At 30.9% G+C, this 12,350-nt stretch overlaps 1 protein-coding gene across 1 annotated transcript in view; it reads right to left on the bottom strand.

Moving 5' to 3' along the window:
• Window positions 1–2,384: 2,384 nt before the first annotated feature.
• LOC108912284 (probable G-protein coupled receptor Mth-like 1) overlaps window positions 2,385–12,350 on the bottom strand; it is a 227,511-nt gene continuing 217,545 nt past the window's right edge. The window contains exons 6-7 of the mRNA XM_018717484.1: window positions 6,529–6,700; window positions 2,385–3,541 (exon numbers count right to left, since the gene is read on the bottom strand). Of these exons, the coding sequence (XP_018573000.1) occupies window positions 3,359–3,541; window positions 6,529–6,700 (355 nt within the window). The 3' untranslated portion in view covers window positions 2,385–3,358. The remainder of the gene's footprint in view (window positions 3,542–6,528; window positions 6,701–12,350) is intronic.

Here is a 12,350-nt window from a genome sequence, read left to right as displayed (position 1 = left end):
CCGAGTCACTAATGCGCATGGTTGCGAATATATACGGTTTGAGCAACCTGATCCAATTTAACTATTCATGCGAATTAATCCGTCTGGAGCAGTGAAAGGGCTAACCATGATCTGCCTCGTAATTTATACTCGAATAGCCATTGGGCGAATCCGGTATTGGTAGACCAGTCCACCTGATGTAGAATCGAAGGCGGCGTGTTGGTCATCAAAGCAAACCTGTATTGGTCCACTAGGTCGTAAATAAGTTTTTGCATGGTATTCTATAATTAGTTTGGTGTCAAACGTGGTTCACTTGGCTTTGCCAGTGCAGTGAAGAGCAGTGCTTGGCGTGGTATATTTATTGTTGATATAATACGTATTATTAATTATTAGTTCATATCGTAACCAGTAAAGGATAATGGTTATTAAAATAAATAATATATGTAAATTATCTAGTAATTTAGCATGGCTTTCTGGAGACCCTTTGAAATGGACGAGAATAACGATATAACCCGGGAAAATCCCCAAATAGTCGAACCGGTTTTTGTCGAAACAAAGAGTTTAAAGACAAAGATATACACATACAGAGTCAACGTATTATTTTAAATATATATGAATATTTGAAAAAATAAAATAGTGAACAATGTGATAAAGAAATTAGGAAACAGATTAGCGAAATAACTAAGATATCTAAAACGATAATTTATCACGTAATTAAACAAGGAGACTTTATTAATCACGGTACAAAGAGGGAAACGAAAAAATACAAAATTAAAGAATATTAACGATTTTTCCAGAGGCGTAATAGGCGCACAATTTATAATATCACATGATTCAAAATAAATTAAGTGATTATCCTGACTATAATTATAAATCTTTAGATACTTTATGACGTTTTATTACAATGTGATTTTAAACATAAAAAACTTGACAATCGTATGGTATTTATGGAATCACGACGTACAGTTGCACTTCGGAAAGATTATTTACAAAAAAATTTGAGAATATAGCTCGGAATATAGCATATCTAGACAAGACAGGGCTAAATTTTTCTGGACGCCTGTGGATTCCGTAGTTTATGAGTTAAAAGTTTTTATGCGGTTCCAACTGATATCGTAACGACTATACATACCGGATGGTTAAACCATGCTTTTTCTCAGTTTCAATTGCACAGTTAAAACTGGAACAAATCCCAGTACATTACCCAGTTTGGCCTTTGTAGGCCAGACCATGCCATTAACACTGTGTACTGTGTACAGCCCATAAGAGAACAATAATTTTGAAAAAAACACCTTTCGTGTACTGGATATGAGGATTTCGAATTTGGCCTCAGAATAGAACGTTTTAGTGCCGAAAGAAAATATTTAAAAAAAATCATAGATCTCTGCACTCAAAACTTTACAAAAAAGAGACTACAGAAAGGGATTTAGCAAAATCGAATCAGTCGTGAAGAAATTTTTTATAATTTTTCTAGATAAAAATTTAATAAGGAAACATTTTCTGTCCATGAAAATTTACAATAATTCTCAAAAAAAGAATGGAAGTGCCCAAATTTAGAAACAAACCTCCAAAGGCGCATGAAAATTTTGGTGTAATTAAATATATTAACAGGAGTATAAAGTGCGAATGGGTTGTAGAACTAAATAAGTGTTTTCTGGGAATATTAATTCTTACAGATCAAAAGCGAGAAATTCAAATTTCTTTTAGTTGTGGTTTTAGTGCCACATGAAAAATTTTTCAAAAAATTTCAGTTTAATGAAAAACAAAATTTTCACTGATGCTCAAATATTTTTTTTAGGAAAATATTTAAAAATTCCCAGTAAATGAAAATGTCCAACAAAAAAAAATGTTTTTACAAAATTTTGACATGGAAAATTTAAGATAGAAGCTGTCTTTTTGCATATTTAGTAACACTAAAAATGTCTAATTAAAAGTAGCGTAAAAAATCTCGAGAAAAAAAATTAAAAGATGTTTCTACACTTCTATTCTACTGCTGCTTCATGCAAAATGCATTATTAACTTCTAAAAAGATATTTCCATCTAAAAACTGCTTCAAATCATACAATTTTAAAATTGTTTTGAATTACACAGGATGTCTAATATTTTCCGGGCATTAACTATCTTCATTTTTTCAAATGGAACACGCTGTATATTATTGCATTTTTTGTTGAATTTAAGGTCTACATTGAAAAACATTAGTTTTAAAATATACCAATATATTTATCGGAGTAGGCTTTAGATGTGCAAAATTGGAAAATGTAATAACGTAAAGGGTCTTTAATTTGAAAAAAATCAAGTTAAGTTTCCCTGAAGCAATATGACGCCTGCAAAATTAAAAATAATTTCAAAACGTGAAGAAATTGATTTGGTTCTATTCGAAATATATTTGAAGTCAGGTGCTCCAGCTGCCCAAATAACTACTTAAACTTAAAACAAAAAAAAATGAATTCCTGAAAAATTAACTCCGCAATTAAAAATGTAGCTGCGTCGAACGTAAACGAGATATGTTTGAAAGTTCTTACGAAAACTAAAAAATTAATACTGGGAAATATTCACAATTAAAAAATAATCAGTGCTACATATTAATAACAAAAAGGCTATGTACAAACAACTACCACGTAACATATAAATAAGGAAATAAAGATACGTTTACTTAAGATCAATATATAAACACTTGACAGATGAAGGGACGTCAGTCTTAAATTCTATCTCGCCTCTTCTTGCAGGGATAATTAATTCCTGACCGATATTCTAGCGGATCGATGGACACTTTACTATAAAAAACAGTTCGTTTGAATTAAAACCTAATTTTTGGTTTAAGGGCAAGAGCGGAACGTCAAACTCGCTTTATACGAATGAAACCGTTCCATCAATCCACAACAACAACTTATCAGTCGCTTATCAATTATTCCAGAGTTACAATAAATTAAACGTCACTTTATTCTAGTCAGCAAGTTTAAATTGAATACATTAAAGTTAAAAACGGAATCCTTTTACAGCAGAATTTAAAGCCATAAGTGAGCGATTACATTCTAAAATAAATAAGAAATTAACATCGAGTTACTGACTACAATAATTAAAACAAAAAAGAACTTTCACAAGTAGCAGACCAGCCAGTCCTAAAACGTTACAAAAATATATTTCATCCTTAACCTAACAGCGGTCCGCCTCTCAAGTATTGCTACGATACATATCGAATAAATGCAAGTATCAAAATATATTTACCTGTCAATTCTTAAGACCTAAGACCGTCAACTGAGATATCAAAAAGTTGATCGTCGAGTTACAAATTTTGATCACCACTAAAATCACATCTAAGTTACGAGGAAGCCAAATGGTTCCGAGTTATCGATAAGCGTAATAGGTGTTCTGATCAAACCTAGCAACTCGTTTCTAAGGGGACGCTCTTCGTGGTGCCGTTGGTGACGCTGTTGGTGTTGGTCAGTGTGTCGCCCATCGATGGTGGTCCCTGAGAACTGGAGGAATGGTGGTTCGTTGTACCAGCGGTGCCGTTCTGCCTGTGCTTTCTCAGACACCAGACTCGCTTCACTGCTGATAATACCTAAATATACAAATACATATTTAAAAAAAAAAAAAAATTAAAAACGATTTAGTCGCAGAAAAATACAACTGGTCGATTACTGTTGATCAAACTTCAGGAGCAAGTAAATTAACAAAAAACAATGGTAGTTTGGTACATGATATGTCGATAAACTTTAAGGACCAATTCTTTGAGTAATTTAGTAATTTTAAGTAGTACTGGCAAAAACCGGAACAAAAGTGAAACCGGCTAACCGGGCTCCGTAAAAACCGGTTTCAAATAAAACCAGTTATCCGAATAGTGGTTAAAACGGGTTATTCGAATAACCGGTTACACGAATAATGACCAAAACCGGATATTTGAAAATCGGTGTTTTGAAAAACTGAAGGGATATACGATGTTATTCACATATTCACATTTTAAATTTTAAAGTTAAATCTAATGTTAAAAGTTAAAATGTTAAAACAGTTATACTTAATAAACTGTGGTTCTTCAATTTGGTCATTTGGTGTATGTGGGTATGGGTGATAGTTTTTTTTTTGTCGGTCTGTGTCTGTATCCCAGGATAAAGTATAAAAATAAATTGTATTTCCCTTAATAGTTCAACCTAATTTTTGTAGTACATAACACTAAGACTATACATATTATAGTGTTGACTATAAACAAAGAATCCAATTATTTGGATGTTTGAATGAACAGATTATCGAACAATCGGTTATTAGAATAATCGGTTATTTAAATAATCCGTTACCTATTTGAATAATCGGATATTTGAAGAATCGAATAACCGGTTTTCGGGTTTCGTAAAAATCCGAATTATCCGAAATTTTAAGCCATAATCATATTTTGCAACATACAGAATACCTATTGAAATTTATAAAAAAAGTATTATTTCTTCTAAAATGCCTCTGAAAACGTTTGATACAAAATGGTAAAATGAAAAATCCACTCAATTCAAACATAATAGATCTACCAGTTGCAAAGATAGCAGAAGTCAGTCTTAGTGAAAACTTCAGAAATTCTACACCACTGGTTATTTTTTAATTTAATTTAATTACTATGTAGTATTTCTATGAAAAAATATATATTTCTTTTTAATGAAGAAGTGAACCATTTTTGATTTTTTACTTTTATTAGGTAACGTTACCAAATATTTTACAAAATAATTCTAGAAGTGAATAGGATTTTTTTAAATAGAAATACAACCTAATGATGACAAGTCTAAAAAATTGATGGCCTGGAAAAAGAATTGCCCAATTATTTTTTTAAACTTTTCACGATTACATTATTTAAATAGAAAAAAATCATATGCACTTCTGTTTAGTGAAGTTCCTGGTAACGTGATTAAAAATTAAAAAGTAATAAATCTAAAATGATCCATTTTTCAAATAAAATGAAGACATTTTTTTCTCTTGGAAGTATCATAAGGTGTTACAAGTATATACAAACTATAATGGCGAATGTCTCTTTAGTGAGAGTGACTTCCGAGATCTCCGCCATTGGTACGTGTAATTACATATTTCCAAATTCATTGGGTTTTTTACCTTTAATCAGATAGATTATTATTAGTTTCATCATTCTGCATCAAGTACCTTCAGAAATATTTTAGAAAAAGTGTTAAATTTTTTATAATCCATGCTCTATTATCTCGAAAACTACCAATTTGCAGACCCATATTTACATAACTTGTTTTGTTTAAAATCACTCGAAAAATTGCCTCTTAAAATTTGTCAATGTACTTAACCAGCACCTATATTTCAAAAATGTTTTCTTTTTTGAGATATTTGATGCTAAAAAAAAATTAATAAGCACTGATATAACAAATCAAATTATTTTTTAAAAATTTCTATGCCCTATTTATTAAAAACGTTTTGAGACTGTAAATTGTATTTAATAGAAATATACGAATATATGTACCAAAAAACTGGGTCAAGCTGTTAACCACAGATTCTTTGGGTGAAAAAATAAGACTATTCCATTTTTCATTTTCCCATATCTTTTTAAGTTCAAGAATGTCAAGATACAAGGTGTGACAAATATAAAATATTTCTTAAAAACCAGTTACCTACTAATAAAAGCTCTTTTCTCAATTGTACTTTTGTCACTTCTTTTAAAAAAGAAGCACCTAAACAATTTGAGGAAAGCCATTATTTTTACCTAAAGAAACAGTGTGACTTAGATTCAGTTTTTATTTATGAAAGTAGACCTTAAATTCAATGATAAATAAAAATAATAATATGCAGGGAATTCCATTTGAATAAAAATTAGTAAAGTAAGGCTTAGAATAAATGAGACTGTATAACAAAAAATATATTTGAAGATGCAACTATTTTTAAGACTTCTCATATTAATAGAGCTAGATCAGAGGAATTAATGAATTAAGAAATGTTATAAGAAATGGTTTATTTTGTTTTGTTTGTGTTTTATTACTGGTGTATCCCTATTTTTTTTAATAAAAGCATCCACAATCCCTTTTTCAATGGCAAATCAAAAATACTTTTGTAAACTGTATTGTGAAAAACATACTGTGAAATTTCAACAATGCAACAATATGCAGAAACAATTTTACTAAAAGTATTTATTTACGAAAATCTAACACATCCTATTTCAAAGAGTAAATATTCTGCCTATACACAATCATTATTTGTTGATAATAATCTACATGCTCCTAGAATTCTATCAATGAATTAATATTTTTTCAAGTGTAACTTTACAAATAAAAAAAATTAAGAATAAAGACAGCGATATGATGGCTTTGATAAAAAAAAATGAAGAATATATTCATATAGTGATAACATCCATCCTTTCCTAAAAGAGGCTGTAAAAGTTTTATAAGAAACATTTTCCATAAAACCAAATGAGGAATCCACCACTTTATTTTTTGCAAATGATTATTTCAACTCTCGCTATTTCTGACGATTTTCGAGATAGCAGTATCACGGTACTCAATTTGAAATACCCTGTACAGGTAAGTTATTTCAATTAGTTTAAATGGCAAAAAAGAATACCTGTGGCTGACATCCTACGACGATGAAGATAAAAATCCCATGGAGGCAATTGATCAAATCCGTCACATACCATAGCTCACGTGGTCCTCCTACAGCAAAAGATATAAGATCGGCTATCCATGAAATCCCCATAACGACTACCAGTTTTATGCAAACTCTTCCCAAAGCAGCTCTGAAACAAAAAAAACGTTTTTTTTTTCTCTCAAATACCGTCCTTGACAAAAATAGTTACAACCAATCAGAAGTTAGAGACATACGCTGCCTGGTTAGTACAAAACTTCAAAATATACAGTGCGTACGCAAAATGAGGGATAAATTTGATGTAGGGCTCAGAAACTTTCTTGTTTTTAACTGGCCATTTTCGGAAAAGTTTCTTTCTCAATATTTTCAAATGCAAAATCGATCATTAATGTTTGACCGAGCATTTTTGTTGCACCGTACATAGGGGTGCCTTATACAGGAGCTATGATGTCAACGACGATATTTTTAACAGGAAAGTCTTCGTTTTTATTATAATTTAGTTTATATTGAATTTATGAACGCACTGTATATAAATTTCTGAAAATTTGAGCTTTCAAAAATATAAACTTTCCCCTTGAGGATCTTCAATTTGTTAAAGACTTTCGAAAAATTGACTAAGGCCAATTTTTTACCAATTTATTGCGAGTCGGATTTGTTATGGCAAAAAGAATTCAGATATGAACCGAAGAATGATGTAGAAATTTGATTTCTAATGTACAAATCATGATGATTACTTACTTTCTTTGCGCTGTCGTAATCTCGAATTTTTCGAAATATATTACAATAGTGTAAAAACATAAAAACGTCAATGTTATAATTGCAAATGGAATACAGCGTGTTCTATTTTTAAAAGGCCAGAAAAAGAGTGAATAATTAAATTAATAATTAATTAGATAAATAGATAAATAAAAGAAACATATACCTACTGAACACTGTTACACAGGGCGAACCTTAAATTTGTACATATATTTCAACTGGAACTATAATTTGCAATGTAGGTACATAAATGTAAGTATGCGATATGCATCATTTTAACATTAGAAATATTTACAAAGAAATAAATTTTTTTTATCCATTATCCACATGTACATTTTGAGATGCACAATCTATACGAAAGGTGATCTTTTATGAATGCGTACTAACGAATTGTGAATTTGTCAAGTCATATGTCAAGAAAATTATTTCCACTGTGACCGATTCTGGGTTTAAAAAATAGTACCTAACTGGTTTTAAGAAAATATTTTTATTTTAATAAAGAAAACCCTAAACGATTGAAAAATTAATTTCATCAAGTAAATTTTACTTAAATTAGTGAATATTAATAGAACAAAATTGTATATATATAAAAAAATGTGACTTCAAAAGAACATGGTTTCACTTCATTTGAGAGGATATTTTTTTATAGGTTTTCACGGGCATATTGCAAGTTTCAAAGTGTTTAGATTTTGAAATTTTATATTGGTAGGTCGCTGATTGTGTGACCCTTTTTTATTTCAGGTTTTTTTTTTTGTTTTTTTTAGCGGCCTACATAGAGCTCACCCTTAGCAAAAATCCTGGCTACGCCCATACTGGTTTTCATAAAACTACTACTCTCAACTACACCAGATTAAAAATTGGAATACATAGTAGTACAAAAAAAACAAATATTACATTTGAATGGAAAAATGCGTATTTTGAACAAATATGCTTTAAGGTGGCCATATTCCCGGCCGAGAAATAGTGAAATTTCTGGCGTTTTTAGGTACTGAAATCTTTGAAAGTAAAACGTGTAGAACAAAAGTAAGCACAAAAATAAAATCCTTGATGTTTTGTTTATTCATTGTTACCATTTAAATTTACTCAAATAAAATAATAACTAAAAAAAAGCGTTTGTAAAACATGCGTTTGCTGTTATTCTAACCCCACATTTTAAGAATTATTTTCACGTACTTATAAATAAAAGTAAACAATTTTATATGTAGGACTAAGCAAGTAAATGTTATAAGAATATTTACATGTGGAATTATATATAAAAATGTTAGTATTTTCGTAGATTTCAGTACCTAAAACCTTGATGGTTTGATCGTTTTTTGCACCTGTTTATTCGTTTTACTGCGGCGTCTTTGAAAATAACCAGATGGCATGACATAACATTCCTATTATTTGATAAGCTTTAGATTATTCAGTTATTAAATGTTTAAAATTATTTGTCTTTGTGGAAAACACTGTTTAAAGAATATGGGGCCCTTAAATAAATAAAATATTTCCATTAGTACAGACTTGCCCCAACGCTGGTCACCAAAATCATTGAACAGTTGAACACCGAATTTATAAGCCGGATAGGAATCGCAGGGGCCATAAACGTTTTTATGAAAAAGTTTTTCTTCACTGCTGTTCTTTTTTCTTCCTATTTCATATAAAAAGTTAAAATTTAAAACCACCAACATCATATAGTTGATCTACCATTCAAAATTAATCATGTTATGCGTAAATTTCATAGTGATGTCAGCAGTTCTCAAGTTTTCTATAAAAAAAAAATTTAAATATGTCCTTTTTGTATTCCTAATTTTTTCACAAAAGGAAGACTGCTAATTACATGTAGTACACAGTAGATTGTCTTATTATTTAAAAAAATATATAAGTAGACAATTATGTTCTTCCTGTTAGGGTGATCGAATTGAATTTGAAATACAATAATTTAAAACAAATAATCTATAGTTTTTCAATTTGACTTTATTTCTTTTAAATATAATTCAAATAATATACAGGGTGTCTCGCATAAGAACCGACACAGGGTAGGTGCATGTAGGGGTGTCCAAAATATTGTAATTTAACCAAACTTACAAGGTTCTCTAAATTTCGAAAAAAATTAATGTCTGCAACACTTTACCGCAGAAGAATCTTGATTTAGGTTTATTACTGGTCTTTTTTGACTATGATTTAAAGTTAATTGAAGCACTACAAGATGTTCATTGGGGATGACTCACCCCAAAAATTGTACCGAACTTTTTTCATTGACCAAACTGAAAAATGATAATATTAATTCACAACAGAAATTATTTAAAAAATTTTTTTACTCTGGTTAAATTTAAAAAAACTGGTTTTCAAGAAAAATCGTATTAACTGAAACGAAATTTTAAGTGTTTATTAGAAAATAATCGAAAAGTCAGTAGTAGGCAATGAATTTATCGTTCAAACTTGTCAGGTCAGTTAATAATAAAATTATTTTATTTCAACAATTGTTGTTGAAAAAATATCAATTATTTTTATTATTTATTTTGTTTTTTTGTTTAATACAAAATTCGCTTATTTAAAAACTACCTAGGTATGTACTTGTTTTCTTTCTGTAGAATTAGGGCAGAAGCAAAGTAAAATTTATTTGGCCAATTATCAAATTTGAAAGATAAAGCCTACTATTCACTTTTTGATTATTTTCCAATGAACACTGTTAAAATCTTGTCAGTTAATACGGTTTTTCTTGAAAACCATAAAAGTTTTTTAAAATTTAACAAGCGTAAAAAAAATTAAAATTAAATTCTGCTGTGAATTAATATTACTATTTTTCAATTTGGTCAATGAAAAAAAAGTTCGGTACAATTTTAGGGGTGAGTCATCCTCAATGAACACCTTGTAGTGGTTCAATTAACTTTAAATCATAGTCAAAGAAGACCAGTAATAAACCTAAATCATGTACCAAATTTGGTTCTTCTACGGCAAAGTGTTGCAGAGATATTAATTTTTTTCGAAATTAAGGGCTCCACTTTGGGGAATAATAATTATTCAGGGGTGCAACTTTGTATATAGGTATGTTTGGGTAAATTACAATATTTTGGACACCCCTACATATACCTGCCCTGTGTCTGTTCTTATACGGGACACCCTGTATTATGAAGGAACTCTGGAATAATATTAATTTTCTACGACTGCTAATAAAGTTTTCACATCATTCCATTTGTAGTTAGAAAAATATACTTTACTGGTTTTTGTCGTTTTCATAAAAGTTTTTTTCCACTTTCTATAATAAACGATTGAGCCTATTTGCATCCTCGAAAATAAAATGATTATTTTTTTAAATAAAAGGTTCTTGGTTGCGCTTTCTAATTTTCATTTTATAACGCTAAAATGTAATGTTTTCAAATAAAAATTGTATCAAAACTCACAAAACAATTCAGCGTTTCTAGGAACGTTGCTTATTTTGCAATAACATATTAGGATTGTTGGAAAAAAATATGATTTAGACCTGTCCAGAAACTACAAATTTTTAAGACAAAAAGTAGAAGCTACATGGAAATACATTTTGGCGTAGAACTCGGTAAAGTTACTTTACTGAGTGCTTATGTCACTTTACCGAAGTCTCCCTTCGTTTCCGATCGCGATCGGCAACGACGCACTTTCCGATTTAAAAATGATCTGAAACAAGATTTTCTAGAGCGGCCAACACAAAAACATCGTTTCAGAATACCTATCACGGCCTCTTAATATCCCCAAAGATTGATGTGCGACAAGTTTATACTGGTACCAGCAACTACCTATCTGATAAATCTAATGTTTTCCAGAGAAAGAATGTCAAGTCCCCCGTGTCTTAACGAACTCAAGCTACATTCCGCTTGGATCTAGCGAGCGATCACGCTTAAAATCGTGGCGCGATCGGCGACCGGTTGTAAGGCCCATTATGTCATTTTTTTCTGATGGCGTCCGACCTTGCCGGGATTTAAAACCAACCAGAAAAATATAGTGCAAGAATGCCGCGTCGTTAAACCTTTTCTTCGGCGGTTCTCTCATAATGGGAAATCTTAGGAATGCCTGTATAGTCTTAGGAGAACCGTTAAATTAAAGTTGTGTACATTTATTGCTTTCCTTAGTAATGGAAAAAGCAGTGGATCGGAAAAAAGTAACAGCGCTCTAACGATTCTGTGGTACATAGTTTCCGATGAGTACGAAGCAATTTGCGGCCTATTAAAATAAGTATGTAACCACTAGGCAAGAGTGAACTGCGGTATAATTTTCATTAGACAAATATTTTCAAACTGAAATAGATGGTATGCTCTCACGATACGTGGGTATGCTCCGTAGAAAATTTGCCAACCACACAGCAGATTCAGATCAATTAAAAAATATATTAAAAAAAGTGGTACTAATAGTGCTTTTTTGCAGTTTGACTGATAATATGCTATTTTACTAAATTCAAAATCGTTTACTAAAGTGGCACTTTACCACATGAAATGTCACCTTACTATACAGGTTCGGAAAATCCCGTGACGTGGAGCGATAAAGTAAGTCATAGAAATCCGTGCGATAGTGAATAGTCACTCCCACTTCTAACCCGAAACGGGCGGTGACTATTCAGATTATGAAACGTCTTCACTATAGCCATCCTTGTCTACCGCACGGATTTCTTTACTTTGTCGCTCTCATGTAAAAGCAGATGGACCATGTGGATTTTCCAGCCCTGTACGTCTGGATGTCTGGTAAGTATACAGGGTGATTCAGAACTTATCCAAAAAAAAATTCTGGATGTACAGGGGACCCTTACAAATACAATTTTGTAAAGAAAAAATCAAAAAGAGCAGTTCGAAAATGATTTGAAAATACACTTCTGCGCGGCACTGGAAACTGGTCCACTGTAAAACCTGACCTCGCACAATGCGACCGGCATGGCGGTGTGACAAAAACGGACAGTAAGGCAAGAAATATGTAAATAGAATTTTATCGCACCTATTTTATATCTGCAAATTCAACTGCTTTTGCCTTTATTAATTAATAAAATTAATTTGTGTTTTTAAATAACAAAATCAACGTGTAAACACATTTGGATCCGTTGT

The sequence above is a fragment of the Anoplophora glabripennis genome, unplaced genomic scaffold (assembly GCF_000390285.2).
Source record: "Anoplophora glabripennis isolate ALB-LARVAE unplaced genomic scaffold, Agla_2.0 scaffold35, whole genome shotgun sequence".
Lineage (NCBI taxonomy): Eukaryota > Metazoa > Arthropoda > Insecta > Coleoptera > Cerambycidae > Anoplophora > Anoplophora glabripennis.
This window is presented reverse-complemented; position numbering and strand designations above follow the sequence as displayed.